Genomic DNA, 21,640 nt, shown 5'->3' with positions numbered 1-21,640 from the left:
TGTATGATTGCGAGTGTTGACTCTGCGGAGCTGGATCAAGCGCTCGCCTGGTGGAAGTGTTGGCAGGGCCATTCATACTGGTTTCCCCAACCGGTGGCAGAGATAGCAGCAGACACTCCGGCTTTCAGATTCTGTGGAGCTGTTGAGGGGATGTGATTTTTCACAACCAGGCCTAAACCCAGCCAGGTCTCAGCCTCAAGCCTGCCTCCCAACCTGCTAAATGCCTCTGGGAGGTTTACCAGAGAATGAGACAAGGAAACACATGGCAGAGAATGATCCCTCTGGGCTAAAGTGGAGGGTCATATCTCAATTTTGTATTTGTTAGGTGGCATCTGGCTACCGGTCTCGGATGTAAACATGGCCCTCAAGTAATGCTGTGGGGACATGTCATCCTATCTGATTTCTGCATCGCCTCCTCTCTGAGTCTCTGGGGAGCTCTTGACCTTATAAACTGAATTAATGTACCGTTTTGGGACCACATATCTGGAGCCGGGGCAGAGACCCCCAGGCAGGGACCCGGAGCCTCTTCACTTCACTTGTCTGGGACTGTGAGCCCTCATGTGCCTTTGAATGAATAGGACTACATTTGTGATTTATCATGTTTGTAGGTGGTTTGGTTATTTTGCCTGGGTTTCACAAGAATTCATTTTTGTGCAGTCTGTCATCATGTTCCTGATAATCAGCACTAATGTTGTGGCAAACAATCTTATCATCACCTCAATGCGAGGTGGTTAGATATCTCGGCACCAGAGGAATTTAGGTGTCTTGCATGAAAAAGTCCACCTTCTTTTTTTTGTCTTTATGGCTTTACCGCATAGCCAGCTGTACTTAGCTGAAATGTTGCTCTGTATGTATATATATATATATGTGTGTGTGTGTGTGTGTGTGTGTGTGTGTGTAGCATGCATTGTTTTGCTTTGGGGCCTCTCACCTCACTCTATATGTGGTAGCGGGTTAGAGATAGTTAGACAATCTTTTAGGTTACAAACAAATGTGATATTTCTGCAGCTCTGCTTTGCCTCCAAACCAAGGTGCTTAAAAAAGACAGAAAACTATGAGCAGTATGTGGTTGTCGAAGACGGAGCCCTTTTAGTAATTATATCTATGCAATAAGCTAGCTGATAAAGAGTAAGCCCCTGAGCTGATAAGGAGGCATTTAGGAATTTAGGGTGGAAACAAAATCAGGTGCTGATCCTGAAATGACCCCAAGAGTGCTGAACAACAGACTCTCCTGGCTGAGAGATTAATGAGGATGTAGTTTGTCTGGAAAATATTTACAGCATCTTTTCATCTTTCCACATTCGACCAGTCCCCAACTGGTCTTAAAAAAATGTATGGAGCAGAGGAGCAATGCGTCCTGCTGCAGCTGCTGGGCTGGGCAGCCACAGTCACCGATGGCCCAATGCAGGAGCTCTCACATTCTTTTAATGAAGTAATAGTGGAATTTGGTTGTACAGTTTTTTTTACTCACTCCTTAAGGAATAAGATGAAAGTGAAAAGAGCACTGTTTAAACTGCCTGACTGTATCTTTCTTACACTTAAGCAGATGGATGGAGGCCAAAACAGAGGCTTGAAGTCAAATCTTCTGGCTACATGCTGGTCTCTCCAGCCGTAGGCCACCCCTAAACTCTGGCATGGGTAGTAGTCAGGGGAAACAGACAAGAAGGTGGGATGGAAGTTTGGTTACCAAGCCTAGAAATTACATTTTGGTGCTAACTCCAAGTTTCATCTGGTCTGACCACAAAAGAAGCAGAAGCAGCAGAGGGCCAAAGTAAACTGGGACCTGAGAAGCGGTGTCTGGGACGCCTGAGGAAAGGCAACAAACGTCAGTGTGCCCATAGTTCTCACTGTCTAATGGCTGACTGACTAATCCCTGATATTCCTCCATGATCTAAACCTGCAGCACTCTGTAGCAAAAGAACACTGTGGCATTGTGTCCCTGCTCTTAAGGAGTCAGTGATTCATTTACTGGCAGTGCTTTTTGGATCCATGTGCTGTATTTTTCTCATCCTCAGTAACTGTAGTGAAATTCATCGTTTCAAGACCAAACTGGTTCCTTTGTGTGATTGTTTATGTGGAGGTTTTTGACAGTGATGCGTGTGCAGCCGTCATTTCACTGTTGTAAAGCATGAATCCAACACTCGGATGAAAACTGTATTTACTTTTTTGAACTCTCTTTTAATTGTTGTCAGGAATTTAAGTGTCAGTAGTACCTCCAAGACTCTGAGTATGAGTTTGGCAGTATTTTGAAATTCCCTACTGATTACACTGGCTCTTTGTGCCATGACAGCACCACTGTGTAATGCTGCAATAGTGCTCTCTGCTGGTGGAAACTGGGAACATAGTAATTGTACTTAACCTTTCATGTTTCCTTTTTTCATTCTAATATCTGGATGGAAGAATTAATGTTTTTCTCTTGTTTTAAAGACTTTGTTTAATTAGTTTGTGTGTTTAAACAATTATCAGATTTTATTTGAAAAGCTCATCATCTGACGCCCTGTCTTCTCCTTTCCTTCCAGGTCTGCTTCGCTCTGGTGCCAGATCAGCAGTTCACAATGAGGGTGAAGAGATGAGCCTGCAGCCAGCAGCGCTGTCCTTGCAGTTCCTGCCACTGGACGTTTACTGATATACATTCATACAACCCAGAGGACGATGCCCCTGTCTCCCAGATAGCACTTCTGTGGACCAGGCCTTCGCAGCACGCATTGTGCATCATGGCAGGAGAGACTCAGCGACTACACGCTGTCAAAGAGCTGGACGCTGAGTCCAAACTGCAGGATGACGGGACGGCGCTGGAACAGCAGAGTGACAAAACCACAAAGGAGTCTTCAGAGCACTTTTCAAGCGCAGGCACTGAGGCCAGAGCCGGCGGCAAAGGGGCCAAAGCTGAAAAACTAGAGAAGGAAAGGGACTGTCCTCAGCAGCGTGAGGCTGTCATACGCCCGCAGCAAGCAGGGAAGATCGACTTCAGATCACTGCAGAACAGATCAAAATTTGCCACTGACAGGACTTGGTCGAGTGGCAAAGGCAGCCCTCAGTCCCCGAGCGGAAAGGGCCGCAGCCGAGAGAAGGGGAAGCGGACAGGAAAGGCAGAGCGTGGCAACCCGCAGCAGCTGTACAGACTTAGTATTACAAATCCACGCTCCAACAACCCCACCATTGGCATTGCCTACCCACAGCAGAAGGTTTCACCACCCAAGAAGTTGGAGACCAGTCGTGGCCCAGTTTCGGGCAGCTACAGATTCCACGTTCCCAGTATACCAGAGAGAGAGGCCGAACTACAGCAAGAAGAGCTCAACTACAGCCGCTGCTTCCAGGAGGCCTCCTCTAACCTTACCTCCCCAAGCTATACCTCACAGGCACTGGGTTCCTCGAGTGGAACATCTTCCCACCCACATCCGCCCCTGTCACAGCAGCAGCCGCCTGCCTCCATGGAGAACAACAGTGCACTGACTGGCAGCCAGCTAATTCTGGCTGACTTTCAGCTGAGTGGCTCTAATGTATGGCAGTCTCCTGAAAAGACTTTTAATGGTGCTAACTATGGAGTTTCGTCACAAAAATCCACTGCCCTTACAGAAGCCAGCAAGGCAAGTGCCTTTGTGCCTGGTGCGTTTCAATATGGATATCATTTTCTGGAAGAATCAACCTCTGACTCTTTTCCCTGTGAACAGAACCCCCAATCCCAAGACTTTACAGACTCTTCCCTCGGTTCTGTTCATGTGACCCACAACTCCTTCTCCTTTGCACCTGGAGAAGGACAAAACATGGCTCAAAACAGCACGCAGTTCAGTAATGAACAGCAGTCAGAGGATGGAAGCTCTTATTCTCACTCCCCACAGTCACAGTTTATTCAGGGGGTTTCGTCCTCCATCCACTGTCCGAGGAATCTGAGTGAGGACTCAGCCAGCAGTGACAGCTCTGGCTCCAGCTCGCAGCAGTCAGAGCAGGGAAACAGCGCCCTGCCTGAGAGCACAGACACTACTTTACAAGCAGACAGTAGGGATGCAACCATCACCTCGGGGAGTAAGAGGAACTGTCACCCCAAAGACACAGCTGCCAACCAAAGAACATTCATACAAGGAAGTGTGCACCATGCAAGAAATATTTCACAAGGTCCAGGCTCCCAAATGCACTTTTCCAACAAAACATTTAACAGCCCTCCAGTCAGTAACATTCATACAGGCTCAATGCCTTATGATAAAAACATAAACAATAAGGTTCTTAATAGGTTACCACACTCCTGGGAAGGTCCTGGTAAGACATATTCACAGGCCGATCAAAACACAATCCAGTACTCTGACATGAATGAGAAGTTTCAGTTTCAGAACCAGCCAGCACTTGGCCAAAGGCCAAATCCTTCTAAAAATAGCAGAATGCCCTGGCAGCAAATACGGCCAAATTCTGCCATGCCGAACCAAAACAGAATCGAGTTATCTAGGCAAATAAGCAATCAAAAACTGGCTTACATTGTTTCCCCGTCTGACTGGCAGGATGACAGTAAATCACATAAACATAGCTCACTGAAAAACCCCAGCTCGTTTCAGAACAGCAGGACTAGTGATGGGTTTTCAAACCAAAGACAGGAGACTGTAAAACACAGCAGTAATACAGTCTCAACATTTAAAGTAGAGATGAGCCACGCACAAGTATGTGAGTCCAAGAACAAGGCGGTGTACTTTGGGCTCAACCAGTCTCTTCCAGTGCCCTCGAGAAACTACGGCTATCCACCGTTACAGGTCCCATCCATGGGACTTATGATGGTGTCACCTTATGAATCCCCGTTGCCATCCCCAGTCCACAACCCCGCATCTAGTAGCACCTGCTCCTCCATCTCCCCAGCGTCTACAAGCCCCGTTAACATCAGTTCAGAGGACAGTCAGATGTCAAAGTCTGCGCCCCCTCACACATTTTACCACCAGCCCCAAGCCAAAGCTCAGCTACCCTCAGATCACCTGAGCGCTCACCCTCACCAGTTTCACTCTGACACTTTACGAAATCTTCCTTACACGCCAGACAGAGCCAAAGAGGACATGATGGGCTACATGCAAAACAGCACGCATCCAAAGACACCTATGGACGCAAACAAAGGTTACATGGACAGCTTTGGGGTGGAGCATCACCAGCCTCCACCGCCGTACTCTGCACATCAGCTGTTAGCCACCTCATTAGCCACAGCAAATCTTGACCAGCTAGACGTGCTTCTCACATGCAAGCAGTGTGATCAGAATTTCAATAACCTGGCTTCATTTCTTGGCCATAAGCAATACTGTGCTCAACACACATTCGCACAAAATGACCTCAAAGACATATCAAAGATGGAGGACAGCAAAAAGCTTCATGCAGAACTGTCGAAAGCGGTGCCATCCATGTCAAATTCTTCAAATGTTTCAATGTCCAGGTGTCCGTCCGACCTTCACCTATCTCTGTTGGGCCTCAATAAAAACGGAGAACTGATATCTGACAGTGAAACAAAAGGAGATAATAAGGAAGATCCCATGAAACTCAGCCTGTTCTCTGGCCCTGGGAACCTCCCTGTTACTCTCCCAGAGCTGGAAATGGAGGATGCCAAGTTAGACAGCCTAATCACTGAAGCCTTGAATGGACTGGGCTATCAGTCAGACAATGCAGAGATAGACAGCAGCTTTATCGATGCATTTGCTGATGATGACCTCACCACTGTCAAAGCAACGTCAAACAAACAATGTCTAAAAACCAAAGAATCCCTGGTGTTTGAGAGCAAAAATAAACAATCAACAGATGATGACAGGTCTTTTGCACACGGAAAGTATTTTTATGACTCTGGCGCTGAGAGCCCTGAGACAGATAAACAGTACACAGAAAGCAAACTTGAGAAAATATCTCTGAATTTGGAACAAGATGAGAAAATTAACATAAAAAAAGAAGTCTCTCATAAAAATTCAAGAGTTGCCTCAAGGGAGAAGATGAGGGAGCAAGACAGCAAAGTGAAAGAGGCAAGAAAACTGTGCAAGAGCGAGGACAACAACAACAACACAAGTACACAAAGGTTTCTGTTATCCAGCAAGTTTTCTGAGCGTTGTGGTGTTAACAGCTTCCAGGAGAGCTCTGCACTTCGTGGGTCAACACCCTCGCAGGCCTCTACATCTCCAACCTCAAGAACTGCAATGAAAGAGAGCAAGAGGAAAAGCACTGGAGGGGGCACCTGGAGCAAAGAACTTATTCACAAGATAGTTCAACAGAAAAATAAGCTCCATAAGCTTCATGTTAAAGGTACAAAAAACCTCCAGTTTTCCCTGGTAATGGAGAGACTGACTCCCACTGTACAGAACCCCGCATTTGGAGAATACGACTACGTCTCGGACTCAGACGACGAATGTGAGCCTGTAAAGATCGCGAGCCAAGGCCGGCTAAATCAGAGCAGTCGCTGTAAATACACATACACTAAAGAGTGCAAATGGCGAGCAAGGAGCGAGAGGGACCAGGCGGCGTGGAGACACGAGTCGAAGGAGTGTTTCGAGGTGAAAAAAAGCGAGGAAGTTTCTCTCTCGCCTGAGAAACATGGTTCTCACCAGAGACTCAGGAGGAGGGGTAGCAGGTCATCCACAAGCAGTGAACTGAGCACATCTGTGAGTGTTTCAAGTGATAGTATCAACAGCCCCAAAAGCACTGACCGCACTGACTCAGACTGTGAGAGGAAGACAGACATCAAAAAGAAAGAGCCTCCAGAGCAGAAAACCTATGAAAGGTCCTCCCCACAGAAGCTATGTAAAGAGTCCAGCACACTCGCACTGACATTCACTAAATCTGTCAGGAAGTATAATACTGACAAAGCCCTTCTTTCTGATAACAAAGACGGCGCAGAGGATCTGAAGAAGTATCATTCAAATCCAGAAGCTGCTGATCCAGTGTCATCCTCACAAAAAGCGAAAGACTCCACAAAAAACTTTGAAAAAAGCAGAGGCTCTCACACGAAACCACGAGAGAAGCCGGTGTCACACAGAAAAGAAACTGGCACGGCAGTCAGCTCAGAGAGAAACGGCCAACAGAGGAGCGGCAATCTGTGCCCCAAAGAAGAAGCAACTCAGCGTAGCAGTGCAGATAACAAGCTACTACAGTTTGATTTACACTCTCCCACTGTCAACAAAGAAACTGATTTCATTATTGACAGAAACACAAAGGTCAAAAGCAGCGAGGGGCCCCAAGTCACACAGCCAGAGTTATCACACAGTAGCACATTTGAAAAACAGAGTGACAGTGTCTGCATGGTGAAAGAGGCCATTACTTTAGGCAATGACCTAGACACACACAAGCCTACATCTCTGTGTACCTCTTTGATGGATGAGGTGTGCCTATCTCCGACTGAAAGCCAGGGCCCTCTGATACAAAAAGACACGCTCCACCTCATGCCCTACCCTCTGGATCAGGAACAGGGACTCATGAAGTCTCCGCTTTCATTTGACACCTCGTCAATGTTCGGGGACCTCACAGGATTCGACAGTGGCCTTTACTCAGATATGCCGATTCAGAAAGAAGGTTTCCATTCAATAGAGAGCACGGCCGATAAAAAGGAAGAGTTTGTGTCGTCCTTCTCTCCCTTTCTGGAACAAAGAGACTGGAACCTTATAGTCAGCCCGGTGCTGTCAGATGAGATATCTCAGTACAAAGACAACTCTGAGAAATCAAATGAAAAGAAACCAGATTACAGTCACGTCCCTTTGTCTCTGCCAGAAAAAATAATTGACTACAGTGCAAATCTCAACAGCTGTGCATCAGAGGATGAGCTGGAGATAAAGAGAATAGTGAATGAGCTTGAAAACCAGCTGCAGACAACAAAGTTGGAAAGCCCGCCGTTGCTGGATCAGGATGTCCCCAAGCAGCTGCAAATGAGCAAATTTTCACCTTTACAGCTGGGCGATGAGTCAGAGGGTGAGGGCGGCGGGCTGGATATGAGGTGCCCCGTTCAAACGACAGAGGTGCCAGTCAGCAGAATGCCCTCCGAGCATTTCACTGAACCAGGACTCCCGTGGTCCAGTCCGTTCCAGTTTGAGCTAATAAGTGGACACCCCAGTCCCCACACTCCAATTACCAACGAACCAAGGGCACTTGAACATTTCAGTGAAAAAGAAAACGATGCACCGAATGTAATCACCACTGGCACAAATATCGAATGCTCCCAGCTCCACCGTGACCAAAAATTAGAGAAGAGAAATGCAGAGAAAGAGACTCCTGTAGAAAGTACAAAGGAAGAGATTTTAGAACAGAAGAGATACGCAGAAAACCTCATGAAAAGCCTGGAGGTGATTTCAGACTCTATATTCAAAAAAGAACCCATTATATCAGAACACAAGGAGCCGAATGTCACTTCTCTCACCAGTCAACAACATCAAGAAATTGAATGTCAGGCAGCTGATGCACTTGAGAGAGGAGATCTTAGTGAAAAGGAAGCAATTACCGGGAAGAAGAATACATTATCACCTCCAAATATCAATGAGCGGAAGGATGATATTGAATTCATTCTGAATGAGTCACAGTCGTCTCTCTCCAACAGCACTGACCCCACACTCGCTGGAAACCAGCCAATTTTATCGCAGCCAAGTGAGCCCTCGGAAAACGATGATGGCGAGGGTGAGACTAAAGTCACATCAGAGGAGGATATCACTGAGAATAGTAATTTGATTGAGTCTGCTCACTGCTCAAGAGCGGTGACACATGACCCACATATGGCTGAGGAGTCCCATGGGAACGGTAACGCTGAGGACGACGTGAATCAGCTGTACAAAAACAATAGCGATTGCCAGGAACATCCAACGGCAGACGACCATGAGGAAGCAGAGGTGGTGCAGGGGATCACCTGTCAATCTGGCAGTCGTCCTTCATCACCTGCTCCACCTGACCACAGTCTAAACATCGACAGACAAATTGCAGATGAAGTGAAAACAGCAGCACAAGAGCAATCCACCAGCAATAACCAAAGCAGTCCTGGCGACATTATTTCAACACATGCAGGTGAACTGAAAGCAGAGAATCAGATGGAGCCTGTTGCAAAACAAGCTCATTTGATCGGACTGTCTCCCTCTAAAAGTCCTGTTAAGATTTATGCAGCAAGTCCGACAGCTGATTTGTCAGTGGAGATAGTCACCACAGAAAAGCCCTGCAGTCCAATACTAGTGGAGACTAATACAGAGAGTTCAAGTCATTGCTCACCCTTCCAAGACACACAGTCCATAGAGGGACAAAGCAGTCTGCTGATGCTCTCCCAGTCTGATGATATCATCCACGGTGATTCCTGCAAAGTTACTTCATTCAGGGAGTCTTTGAAACCTGAAGCAGCTCTGGCCTTCGACACCATTCAGAAACAAGAAGAGATTCTACACGTTCAGGACATCAAAGAACATCTTCCTATCAATTTCATGGCAAGTCACCAAAACTCACCATGCAGAGAGGAGGTGGAAGAAAGCCACTGCCTTTTTCTACACACTGTCCCACCACCCAGTCCTCTTTTATCAACGTCTCTCCAAACAGCCATGCAGACATCAGAACTGGAAGACAATTCATGTCAGTCACAAAGCAACTCTAGTAACAAGTCTGCGGATGAAAGCTCAAGTTTGAATGTAAAATCCCCTTTAGACAAAGATGATGACCACAGTGTCAAAGAGTCTCTGAACAGCGATGAGCAATTGAACGCAGCAGCTGAGATTGAGTATTCTTTGATAAGCCCGCCTCACCTGGACTTGGGGATCATGGAGTGTAAAATCCCCAGCTCTGAAACCCCCAGTCCCTCTCCACTTCCTGTGAGCAGCGCAGCAGAACCCCCAGAGGACCTCGAAAAGAGCGATTCGATGTACGAGTTCAAACTCAGCCCCCTCAACTACAACAGCATCTCAGACGAACCCCCACACCTGAATCAATATGACTATATACCCATTTCACCAGCCAGTAAACCTGAGGAACACGCAGACATCAAGCAGAGCCCCAGAGACGACTGTGAACCATGTGACCTGAGCATTAATCCTGCACTGATTTTTAACAAAACTGAGACTGACACAGTGGCATCATTGAATACAGACCCTGCTAAATTAAATTTATCAGATGAACCACTGGTCCTCCAACAGAGTATAAAATTCACATGTTTTTCATTGGAGCCCCCAGCTGAACTCAAGACCACAAATCCCTCAACTGGCAATGTAAAGAAAGACTTGGATACACACCACGATCCACTTGAACATATTGAGCAATTGCATATTTGTGCTGACATGTTGGGAAAGGTTGAGTCAGTGAATTTAGATTCTCACAAGTCCTCTACTGAGGACAGTGCACTCCTCAGAAAAGACATCTCAGATGCTCTGCCTGCTCCTAAGCCACTCATCTGTGAAAATGAACAAACACTTCTTGCACCAGACCCATCAGAGAAGCAACCAACAATAGAGACTGGCCAGTGTTCAACAACGCAGCAAACGCACACAGAGAACGCCAACAAAAAGACACAGAACAACACTCAACAGGGGAAAGTGCTCTGTGAAATCTGCTTCATGTGTTTCAGGACTGTGCCGGGGTTAAAGAGACATAAGGCCATGAAACATTTGGTCAGAGCTGAAAAACACATTGGCCCACAGAACACAGTATCAAACCATCACGGGACCATGCTTATTTATGAAGCGTCACAAACTACAGAGAAAGAACATAAAGATGATTCACAGACATGTTACCAAACAAAAATAGACGGGCTGCCTGAGACAAGTAGCACTCTCATATCTAAAGCAGCAGAAGCTGAGTCAGTCCTGGAGGAAATGGCATCTGAGACAAGTGCAGTGGCAGCAGATGAAATTGCCCATCAAACCCCTCTGCTGCCGACGAAAGCAAAGAAGAACAACAAAGCTAGAAAGACCAAAAGCAGTGATGTAAACATAAAGCCTGACCCGTTCTCTGATGAGATACTGAATATACTAAAAACAGACATACTTCAAGCTATAACTCCTGAATTTAAAAGCAGTGGACTACAGGGGCATCGCAAATCTCCTGAGGAGCAGGTGAAAATCAGAGAGAGACCTGAAACGGAGGAATTCCTTCACCCTGTTACCTCAGACTCTGGCTTTGACGATGCAACTCGACCTCCAGCAAAAGAGATAAGTGCACTTAATGAAACTGTGGAGCTAAATCAAATGACTGATACGGAGGAAATGAAATGCACAAGCATGAAAGAGATGGCAAATGGTGAAGAATGCACAGAGAATAAGGGGGAAAGCGCTCCATGTGTGGACAAGGATATAATCAGAGAAAGTGATGATTCCAGAAAGACTGTGTGTGCTGTGGAGGAGACGAGTGAACAGGAAGGATCAGAAAAGAGCCTCGCCCAGGAGATTCTTCGAAAAGTGTCAGTGGAGATAAAATGCGAGAACAGCAGCGGCCCTTCAGACGAGTTACATCCCCTCTCCTCTTTGAATTCCTCCTCTCTCAGTCCTCCCGGTATGAGCTCTGAGCTGAAGGCCTTGCTGGACGACGACACCACGTTCTCGCAGCTGTTCCCCAGAGACGAGGAGGCAAAAAGGAAAAAGTGCCCGAGGGTTTACAGCAAAAGAAACAAAAGACAGAAGCTACTGCCCGACTCGAATGTGACTCAGGATTGCCCCCCATCAGAATCCTCCGTGCAAGATAAAGATCAATACGTGGAAAACCAGACAGAGCAGTCGTTCACTGTCGATCAAACTAACCGCTGTGAATATGAGACGATATCTATCGATGATGCCATCATGTTGAACATGTGCCACAACGGCACGGTAAAAGCTGATGCCAAGCCGGTGACGGACGTGAAGCAAAGTGATGAGGAGGAGGCTCATGAGGATGTTAAAGAGCTTGGCAACAATGTCTTGAACCCACTTGAGAGCACCATTGATAAATCCTCAATTGAATGGAGCGGCTCCTCCGACTTCTCTGGCTTCGACGCAGCCTCGACCGCGACCTCAGACCCCAGCACCTGTAAACCAGAAGCGCCAACCACTCCCAGCCCCCCGCCCCCGCCAGCTGATCCGTATCCTGTGGAGCCATGTGTCACGGAGAGCGCCCAAACCTTCCACAGCATCGACATCCAAAACATCAACACCAAATTTCAGCTTCCTGAGATTCAGTTCCTCGACTCGAACAACGACATCCCGGTGGTTCCTAGCGTCGCGACCGTTGAAACGGAGAGCAGAGACGACGAGAAGTCCAAGAAAGTCACAGAGCGACGGGGCAGGAAACGGCAAGACGGTGGAATGAAAGTCAAAGATAAACAGTACAAGTGTAAAGTTTGCTTCACTTGGTTCCTCACCCTGGGCGAGCTGAACTTTCACAAGTTATCCCACAACCCCTCTCCACCTCCAACCTGCTACATGTGCGTCCAGCGAAAATTCAGCTCCAGGGAGCAACTGAGAGACCATCTGAGGGAGAAACACGCCAAGAACAAGACAGGTATCTGGACCTGTGGAATGTGCTTGAAGGAGATATCAGATGTGTGGATGTACAACGAACATTTAAGAGAGCATGCCACTCAGTTTGCCCGGAGGGGTCAGACTCAAGGATCAATATTAGACATTCCAGGCTGCTTCATGCAGGAGACGGCCGTGAAGAACTTCATCACCTCGATCATGCAGCACAGACCCAGCAAAGCCTCCAGAGAGTCTAACAAAGCCACTAAAGAACAGGAGAAAGCTGTATCTGCTGACAGCGCTGTGGGAGAGCGTAAAACCTCAGAGGGGGCTGAGCCAAAAGTTCACAAAACGAAAAGCAGCAGCGGAGCAGGCGGGAAACAGAGCACATTAACCCCACTCGAGGTCCTCCACGACACAGGTCCTCCGCAACCTAAAAGTGTGGAGATGCATCCCAACTGCAAAGACCCATCAAGAGACTGCCACCACTGTGGGAAACAATTCCCCAAGCCATTCAAACTTCAGAGGCATTTAGTCGTTCACAATCTGGAAAAGATTTTCCTGTGTCACAAATGTCCTGTTTCTTATCAGGAGGCACACGCACTTAAAGACCACCTGAAGAGAGAGCACAAGGAGGAGGACGAGCTGGATTCCAAACACACTACGCTTTACACCTGCGAGCTCTGCGCCGACGTCATGCACGTGATTAAAAAATCCTTCATCTGCAGCACCTGCAACTACACCTTCTCCAAGAAGGAGCAGTTTGATCGTCACATGGAAAAGCACCTGTCCGGTGGCAACAAAATTTTCAAATTCCGAGGCGTCCTCCGACCTGTCAGAGCGTCTGCGTCCAAAGACGATGAATGTGATTCGCCTGTGAGCAAGAAGAGGAGAATTCTCTCTGACAGTCTGCAAGAAAGTAGCTCAGACAGCGGCATCGCCAGTGTGAGCTCAGTGCACTTAAATCAAAGCTCTGAAACGCCGTCCTCAAAACCCTCTGTGTCCACGGCAGACGACTCCACACAGACCATTGCAAACGAATACCACAGCGACACAAACAGTGCAAATGTGAAGACCGAGGACATGGTTGAGGACTACTCTGAACTACTTGTAGAGCTGGAGAAATGTATTCATATGGAGTCTGCTTCGCCCAAGAAAGAGGAAATTGACCCAACTCCCTCACCTAATCCTGATAAAGAGGGTAATGGAAAATCAATTACTGAAGCATGTGATGTGAAAGAGGAGAATGAGTCAGTCTGCATTAGAGCAGAGACAACCTCATGGTCCGCATCTAAAGAGAGTAGCAGTGTGGGGGAGGAGATTATTAAAGCAAAGGAAGGCTCAGCTGAAGGTGACACCGCTGAGACTGAAGAGAAAACAGATTTACTTCCACCTAGTGAGGACTCTTTTTTCAGCTTAAGAGAAAATCAAACAATTTCAAAGTCACTGGAGTCAGCAAAGCATGAATTAGCTGTCGATGTGGCGGACCAGCAGAAGGATGATGCACAGTGGCAGCACACGTCGAAAGCAGCTCCTAATAACGACAGCAAGCAGCAAACTTCAGCTCATGCTGCCGAGCATGAAGGTAGCAGTCAGGTGAAAGACAAAGCTGCCAAAACAAATGACAACACCAAAAACAGCACCACAACTAGCAGCACCAAGGCTCCAGAATCAACACCCGTCCTCCACTCCAAAGTCGCCCTCAACACTCCCGCCTCTAACGAGGACAGAGAATCTCCGAGACCACAGAAGAAGAGGAAGGACACGAAATCCCCCCACAGCCTGCAGAGGGTTTCCTCTCCAGCCACACAGGAGAACTTCGGTGTCGACTCCAGAGCCAAGAAGAAGTTCCGCCCCAGCAAGTGTGCGAATCCCCCTCTGCAGAGAAAGTCAGACGGACCCAGCGACTACCCCGTACTGTCCTCAGTACGGGATGACGTTGTGAGCAACAAAATCGTTTCCAAGTGCAAGACTTCAAACATGGGTTTGCAGTCAAAAAGAAGTTTGCTGGACAGCTGTACTCCAAAGAAAGCAGACATTGTTAACCCTCTGAATGGAGAGTATAAAGCCAAAAAGGGACCTCTGGGACGGCCTCTACATCCCCCTATTTCTAAAGTGTCTTCAGTTCCAATGAACAATTCTTTGAATAAATCCAGGCCAAAGATGGGGATGAGGTCGATGGAGAGCCATTCCTACCGGACAGCAGAGTCCCAGAACCACCTCTTAAGCCAGTTGTTTGGCCAAAAACTCACTAGCTTTAAGATTCCTTTAAGGAAGGACACATCAGAATCTATTAACTGAGCGGGTTTGAGGGTTCTGTGAATAAGAGAATATAAATGTTTAAGACAATTCATTATGGTGGATGAGATTGCACAGCTCTTTTCTGTGAAATGCTATCTTTAAATACTTACATAGTCACTTTATGTCTTCTTTGTACATGTGTTTTTATTACACAAATGTGAGGACGAATGGCAGATATGAATTTTGGGTCAAAAATGAATATGCTATTTTGGAAAAAAAAAAAAAAGATTGAACTTTTTTTCTGCTTTTCCTTTGTTGGATACTATCTGTTTCAGAGATTATATTTCATTTATCTAAAGGAAAGGAAAAAAAGAATACTTGAAAATACAGTCAGATATGTTTGTTCTAAGAAATGCATGTTCATTTTGCATTCAAAACATGATTTTATCAGTTTAAGTCTTTTTTTTGCAAATGACGTCACAACTGACCTGGACTATTGTCTGTGCACCTTTCGTACAATACTTCCAACATACTCATTTTGTATTATTTTTTAACTTTACTGTACTGCATTGACATTGATCATTTTAGCCTTTTGTATAAATATTACTTGGTGCTACATTGTGTTTTATTGTAATGTGAATGCCAATGTCCTCGGAAGGGAACATGAGATCTGTAGCAGTTGCAGTACATTCATCCAATGGCTTTACTAGTTCTCTGATGTTTATTAAAGATACTGTGTAAACCATCCAAGTACTTCACATGTAGACTGATAGAACACAAAATTAGGAAAAGCTTCCGATGTATAAACTCAGGTGCATACAAGGACATCACAGTCCCAAGACCTGTATTCAGAGTTCTTCCCATGCACTGATAATACCACACACAAATCACAAACTCAATCATCTGTGTCTGTAACTCCAACTGTTTAATTATGAATAGTATTTACTAGGACAACAAAGGTGCTTTATCTTGTTTATACTGTATGTATCTTACATTGTATAATATTGTAGGTAGATTATTGTTTGGTGTAATGCTTCATGTCAAAGTTTTATTTTAATAATGTGCAAAAAGAATCAGAGAAGAAAGGGAAATGCAGTGCCTCTTGCAAGTTGTAAAGTGGTTCACTAAGTGCCTCTTTTATAGTTGGTTATTAAAGATCTGTATTGGTCTCTCCTTGCTCTTTTCTTCCTTTGTTCATGACATGTTTTGCAAATGTTCCCACTTCCATCCCTGCGGACTGCAGCTGTCACCACATGCATCAAACACTGGAAGCAGTGGAAGCTGCTTGTGCCTGGAGGCAAAAACAGGTGCGCACACAACAAAGTCTGACTTTTTTTTTGTCTTCAGATCAGTACTTCAGTGAGATCACTCATCATCTGAAAGATGAGCATAAATGTATCTTTACTACAGGGAAACATTCAACAGAAGACAATCACATCTATCCAACCATATGTTAGTCTCCACGAGCAACGTCGAGCAGGCAGCGAGCAGCTCTCGCTTCTCTGACGCCTCTGTCATGTTGCTCTCGCACCATGTGTAAAATGGCTTCTATTCCTACACGAACATTTTTTCATCATCACATAGGAATAAAAAGCCATAGCACACAACGGCACACACATGTAGAAAACACAGGGTGAATATGAAGCACGGTGTTCTCACTTCATCCACTGAGTGACTGAGGCCTGTGAAAAAGGGCAGCAAGAAAAGAGAGAGACAGAGGAGGTTATTTTCTCTGTCAAGGACTCGAGTTCAAGCATTCCACTATTGTGCAGTAAAGGAAAACACTTTATCTCAGTCGATAACTGTTTGTGATTGAAACTGAGATTTGTACAAACGAAAGAAAAACATGAGACCAGCAGACTAATAAATAAGCTGATTATAAACATTATCACTTGTGGAAATGGAGCTACTTGATTTTCCAATTGCATCTATTGCACTGAGGGTCTACATCTCCATAACATATTATACTGTAGTATGCACCGTGTCGCTATAAGCCGTCATAATGCTTTGGCCTTGTCACTAAACATTTGAAGGCCTCAATATTGCATCCAGATCCCATCACAAGGTCAGATTCACATTCTTCATTGCCGCTACAGTGATTACGAGGTTTATGGACATATTGGTGCATGCTGTAAATATGACAGACAACCATCAAGCCATGTGTTGCTTCTAACACTATCTTGAGAGACCGTGGCAGACATTCAGTGGAAGTGTGGGGAACCACAGTGCCTTTGTTGAAATAACATCTCTAATTAATTTAGTGGGAACACTGGTTTGGCAGCGCCTGCAGAGACCATATTTTTGGACGCAGACATGACAGTGTAAAATACTGCAAGCATAATTGTCACTGAATTATGGCCCTCCCCTCTTCCACTCTTCTCTACTGTATCAAAGTGGATAGAGGCTGGAGAGAATTCAAATTCACAAAGGTGCTGCTGGCTGCTGTGTCGCATCCTGAAGCAATAATAACTCTCCATTCTTTGCAAGTTGTTTACAGAAATCAGCCTAATGTTCACAAAGTTTAGTCATTTCTCATACAAATTGGCAAAAGCACCTACAAGCTGTTGTGATAGACATTGTCACTGTGACAGAAACTATTCTCCTCTGTACAATAGTTTTGACTTAAAAGTTGTGGATGTAGATTAAGTGTAGTACTGAGAGCCTATACCACAAATCAACTGATAAAATTATTCATTATACATCTTATCTTATACATAATACGTTTTGGGGTGAACCATGAAGCCATTATTTACACCTATAATTAAGAATATATGAAAGTAAATATAGGCCTTTTTGATATAATGCAGTTCAATGCTGGCAGCTGTTTATCGCTATTTCTGACATCTGCTTCTTGCTGTCATTGTCCTGAATTGAACAAAAGACTTAAATCCATTTCATTTATTGACCAATTAATGTTAACATGCTTTCAAATTTCAACATGCAGCGGGAAGGTCCATAATTTAAGTTTCTACATATTAAGAACATAAATATCACATGGCATTATTTTCTACAGTTTGTTGTCTGCCACATGCCACTGTGTGTACAAAACTGTGATCAATGTTATAAATTGCAAATAGTTTTCTGAGCTTTTCACTTGGAAAAACCTGATGAAACATTTTTTGTTGCTCTCTGCTGACAAGCTCTTAGATATCTGATGCATTGTTGAGAGTCAGCAGGAGAATATCAAAGTGGTTCATGAAATGATAAAAATGTTTTGTAATTTTGGTGGGATGCCTTCTTTTCACTCAAAGCCATGGGAAGTCATTGAATCCCCTGGTGTTTGTAGATCCATGCAGCACAAACCAAAAAGAGAAGGGACAGAGTGAGAGGGAGGACGACTGTGGGTGTCATCATAGTGTGGATGGAGACCACTGAGCCAATGGCAGTTGTAGCAACATTAATTAGAAAAGAGAAGAAGACTGAATAACAGAGAAAAAAAAAAGCTTGATCTCAAAGTAGAATAACAGAGTCAAGCATCCACGTTCTGTAAAACATTGTGAGTCTCAACATGAATGTTGCAAAATTAAATTTAGTTACATATTCAATTAGACAGAGGAAGCATGGCTCATTCTACAAACTGAGATTCAATTTGTTGCACCGCAGGAATCTTGGCCAGTCAGAGTTTCAGTGATGAGTGTGATGCCTGAAGGCTGGATGATTGATGACTTTAGTGACGCCTGAGCCATCCAGATGAGTAAATTAAATGCCTATTAACAGTGACATGTGCTTTTTTACATATCTGATAATTCACCATTTTCCTATTCTAATCTAACCCCATCCTCTGTTCAGCTGGATCGTCACAGGAACTGTGGCTGATATTTAACGTCATACCTGAGTTTTACCTGCTGCACGTGCTGCGCTCTGACTCGCTGCACCCGCGAATCTCCTCCAGGTCCTCAGGCCAGCAGCTGTGTGTTGATTAAGACAAAAATTCAAACAGAAACCTGAGTGTGTTTTGTCACAGTTTAGCCCAGAATATGTCACACAGAGCGAGTAGGAGCCCCCCCCCCACCTCACCCCCCACACACACACCCTACTGTCAGGCTTCCTTTTATCATCTGATCTATGAGGAAATTCTCCAGGGGCACAGTCGTGCAGGAGCATGACAGGAACGCTTTGCACTTTGAAGTAGAGTGACATTATCAGTAAGTATGGTCTTGAAATAGCATCTTTTCTCTCTCCCTCTCACTCCATTTGTGAGTCTCCCTCCCCCTCATCTGATCTCTGACTTTCTTTCCTCCGTCTATTTTCCTCTGCCGCCACCCTCATTCTCTTCGTTTCTTCGTTTCTTCCACCCTTTTTTCCCCCGTCTCTATTCTTCCTCAATTTGTCTCTCAGTGATGCACCCCATCTTTCTATTTTCGCTTCTGCCTCTTCCCATTTTCTTCTCTCACCCCTTCACTGGCTTTTTTTTTAATCCTCCTCTCTCCCTGCTCCTGCCTTTCCTTTCCTCACCTTGTTTTTCCTCAACTCCCTGTTTGCCCCCTCGTCTTTACACCCACCCTTCTCCCTCATTCTCCCTCCCTTTCTATCTCCTTCTCTCGCCTCGCTGTCACCCTTTGCCCCCCTCTCTACCCCCACTATCGCCATGGTGCTGCTGCTGTTGGCTGCCTCTCAGGGAGGTCGGGAGATCAGGGGCAGATAGAGATGGGCTGCTGGTCAGCGGTAATGACACACAGGCTGAGGAGGCCACTCAGGTCGCCTCTGCTGGGAATGTGAGGCTGCAACCATCGCAGAGAGATAAATAGATAGATGGATGAGGAGGGATTTGTCAGAGCAAAGGGAAGGAATGACTGAGCATCCCCCTCCCCACACACACACACACACACACACACACACACACTGGGGGTACATCGTGATGCATTTCCATTGCGATGATATCTGAAATCATTTGTGTTCAACGGTGAGAGTGTGTATGAATAATTCAATATAAACACGCTCTCCTGGTGTGAAGAGAGAGGACAAAAGAAATCTTTGAAATCAAGACATCAAACCAGTTTTGCCTGACAACCATCAAAACACTGCCTCCCCACTTAAAATCCTCAAATGGGAAAGTATACTCCCACAAGACTGGCACCTGAAATAGGAGTCAAAGGAAGTGGGGCAGTTGTAACATCAAAATGAATTACTAACCAAATGAGCAGATAAAAATAAATCACAGTGAAGAAAACATAATATGGAAGACAAAACATTTAAGTAAAGCCAAGCACACTTTTCCTAATTAATGGCCTCTCAGCAGGAAGTCATGGTCCCTGACTACCAGCGGAGCCTTTATCTCCTCGACCATTTGTCATTCCAGTCAGCACCAGAGAGGGAACAGCCTGTACACAATAGCTTAACGTACCTATTTGATGTTCCAGGTTTACAGAAATAAATGGGGTTGCTCTGCAGGGGCCATGCAAACAAATGAAAGCCTGTTGGCATGTGTGTGTGTGCGTGTGTGTGTGTGTCTGCAGTGACTGGAACACTGCACCCAACAGCAGGTGTCTTCAGAGCAGCCGGCCTTGCAAAAAAAAACGAAAAGAAAAAAAAGACAGGCTCATTTTAAAGAAAGTTTGTTTAACCTGCTACATAATTAGTCTGCTTGCTGTAGGTGATTTAGTTGCAGTTATGGTTTTATAATTATCTGCTGTATAATGTACCCACAGTGAATTTTTCTATTTATACCTCTCTTCATTCTCACTTCACAATATCAGCACTGGTGCGTCTGAGCTATATGCAACAAGAAGAAAAGACCTGAACGCACCCCAAACCGCTGTCATGCACGTAACAGGCTGGAATTCCCATAATGCTCTATTGCTCAAAGACCAACATACAGTAAAAAAAAAAAAAAAAAAAAAGAAAGAAAGAAAGAAAGAAAAAAGACCCTTCATGCGCAAAAGCTGGACCTGCTGCTCCAAGTAGGGATGCCTCTAATACCTCTGAGACCTCCCCCCAATTCTCCTCCTCCTTCTCCACTATCACCTTCATCCTCTCCTCTTCTCTTCTCTTCTCCCTCCTCCTCCTCCTCCTCCTCCTCCACAGTGTGCTCCCTCGGCTTCTCCTCCCGTTGTCTCTGTGGTTATCACAGAGAATCTGAAGGCTCTACCCTGACATTTGATGTGGCACAAAATTGGATTTCCAGTGTGATTCACTCCCCGAGCCCCTCATGGAGTGTAATCCATGCTGTGACTAATTGAGTGGCATGCCAACAGCCTGAGTGTGTAAATGGATGGCTGCTGGTGAAATGTGCCTGTGACCTGCTCTCTCTCCCTCTCTCTCTCTCTCTTTTTTCTGTTTTTTGTTTGTTTGTTATTTTGTATGATGGCCTGTGAGTTTATTAAACACAGAAAGGAAAGGACACACAGACACACACACGTTCTCCAATACAAAGACACATTTTATCCTTTGTCAATGTCACCTCTTGTTGTTGCCCATTGAATGTGACCCTGCACGCTCTGCTGTCTGGCCGCCTGTGACACTCATAACTAATCTGAGCGACACAACATCGTTTTTCCTTGTATAGAAGACAACAGATCCTATAGGCTACAGGCTGGTGTGTGAAGTGGGATCACGGCTTGACAATGACATTAGCTGTTGCGCACGAGCAAACCTGAAACCCAAAGTGGGAGACAGAGGTGTCAGTGACAGATGTTACAGGATGACTCACCACAGCTATGTCACCTGTCTGACCACTAGTATCCCAGCAGGCTTTGCTTTAACCTGGCAAATCCCCTATGCAGACAGAGGAAGAGCTCTATAACAATGACGCAACAGACAAAAGAGCTTCTTTTTTTTTCTCCCCCCCCATGTCGATAGGTTATCTTTGCACCAAATCCCCACACTCTAATCTCAAATCTCTGTCATGCCCTCTGCTCTGGGGACCCTGCATCTGATTTGGATTTGAATAATTGAAGCTGTTTTCCTCCCCAGAGGACTGGATACAGCAGTTTCCTCTTCATTAAAAACTTTCCACTAATGTGTGTGTGTGTGTGTGTGTGCCCCCTCATTTACGGTGAGCTCTTTCCTCCCACACCCCC

At 45.5% G+C, this 21,640-nt stretch overlaps 1 protein-coding gene across 1 annotated transcript; it reads left to right on the top strand.

Annotated features, from left to right (window-relative positions):
• Positions 1-2,714: 2,714 nt before the first annotated feature.
• znf469 (zinc finger protein 469) lies at positions 2,715-14,681 on the top strand (the record flags this gene model as incomplete). Its single annotated transcript, XM_083972841.1, has 1 exon — positions 2,715-14,681. The coding sequence occupies one exon, from the start codon at positions 2,715-2,717 to the stop codon at positions 14,679-14,681; it is 11,967 nt and encodes a 3,988-aa protein (XP_083828967.1).
• Positions 14,682-21,640: the final 6,959 nt, after the last annotated feature.

Source organism: Trachurus trachurus (assembly GCF_905171665.1).
Source record: "Trachurus trachurus genome assembly, chromosome: 6".
NCBI lineage: Eukaryota > Metazoa > Chordata > Actinopteri > Carangiformes > Carangidae > Trachurus > Trachurus trachurus.
This window is presented reverse-complemented; position numbering and strand designations above follow the sequence as displayed.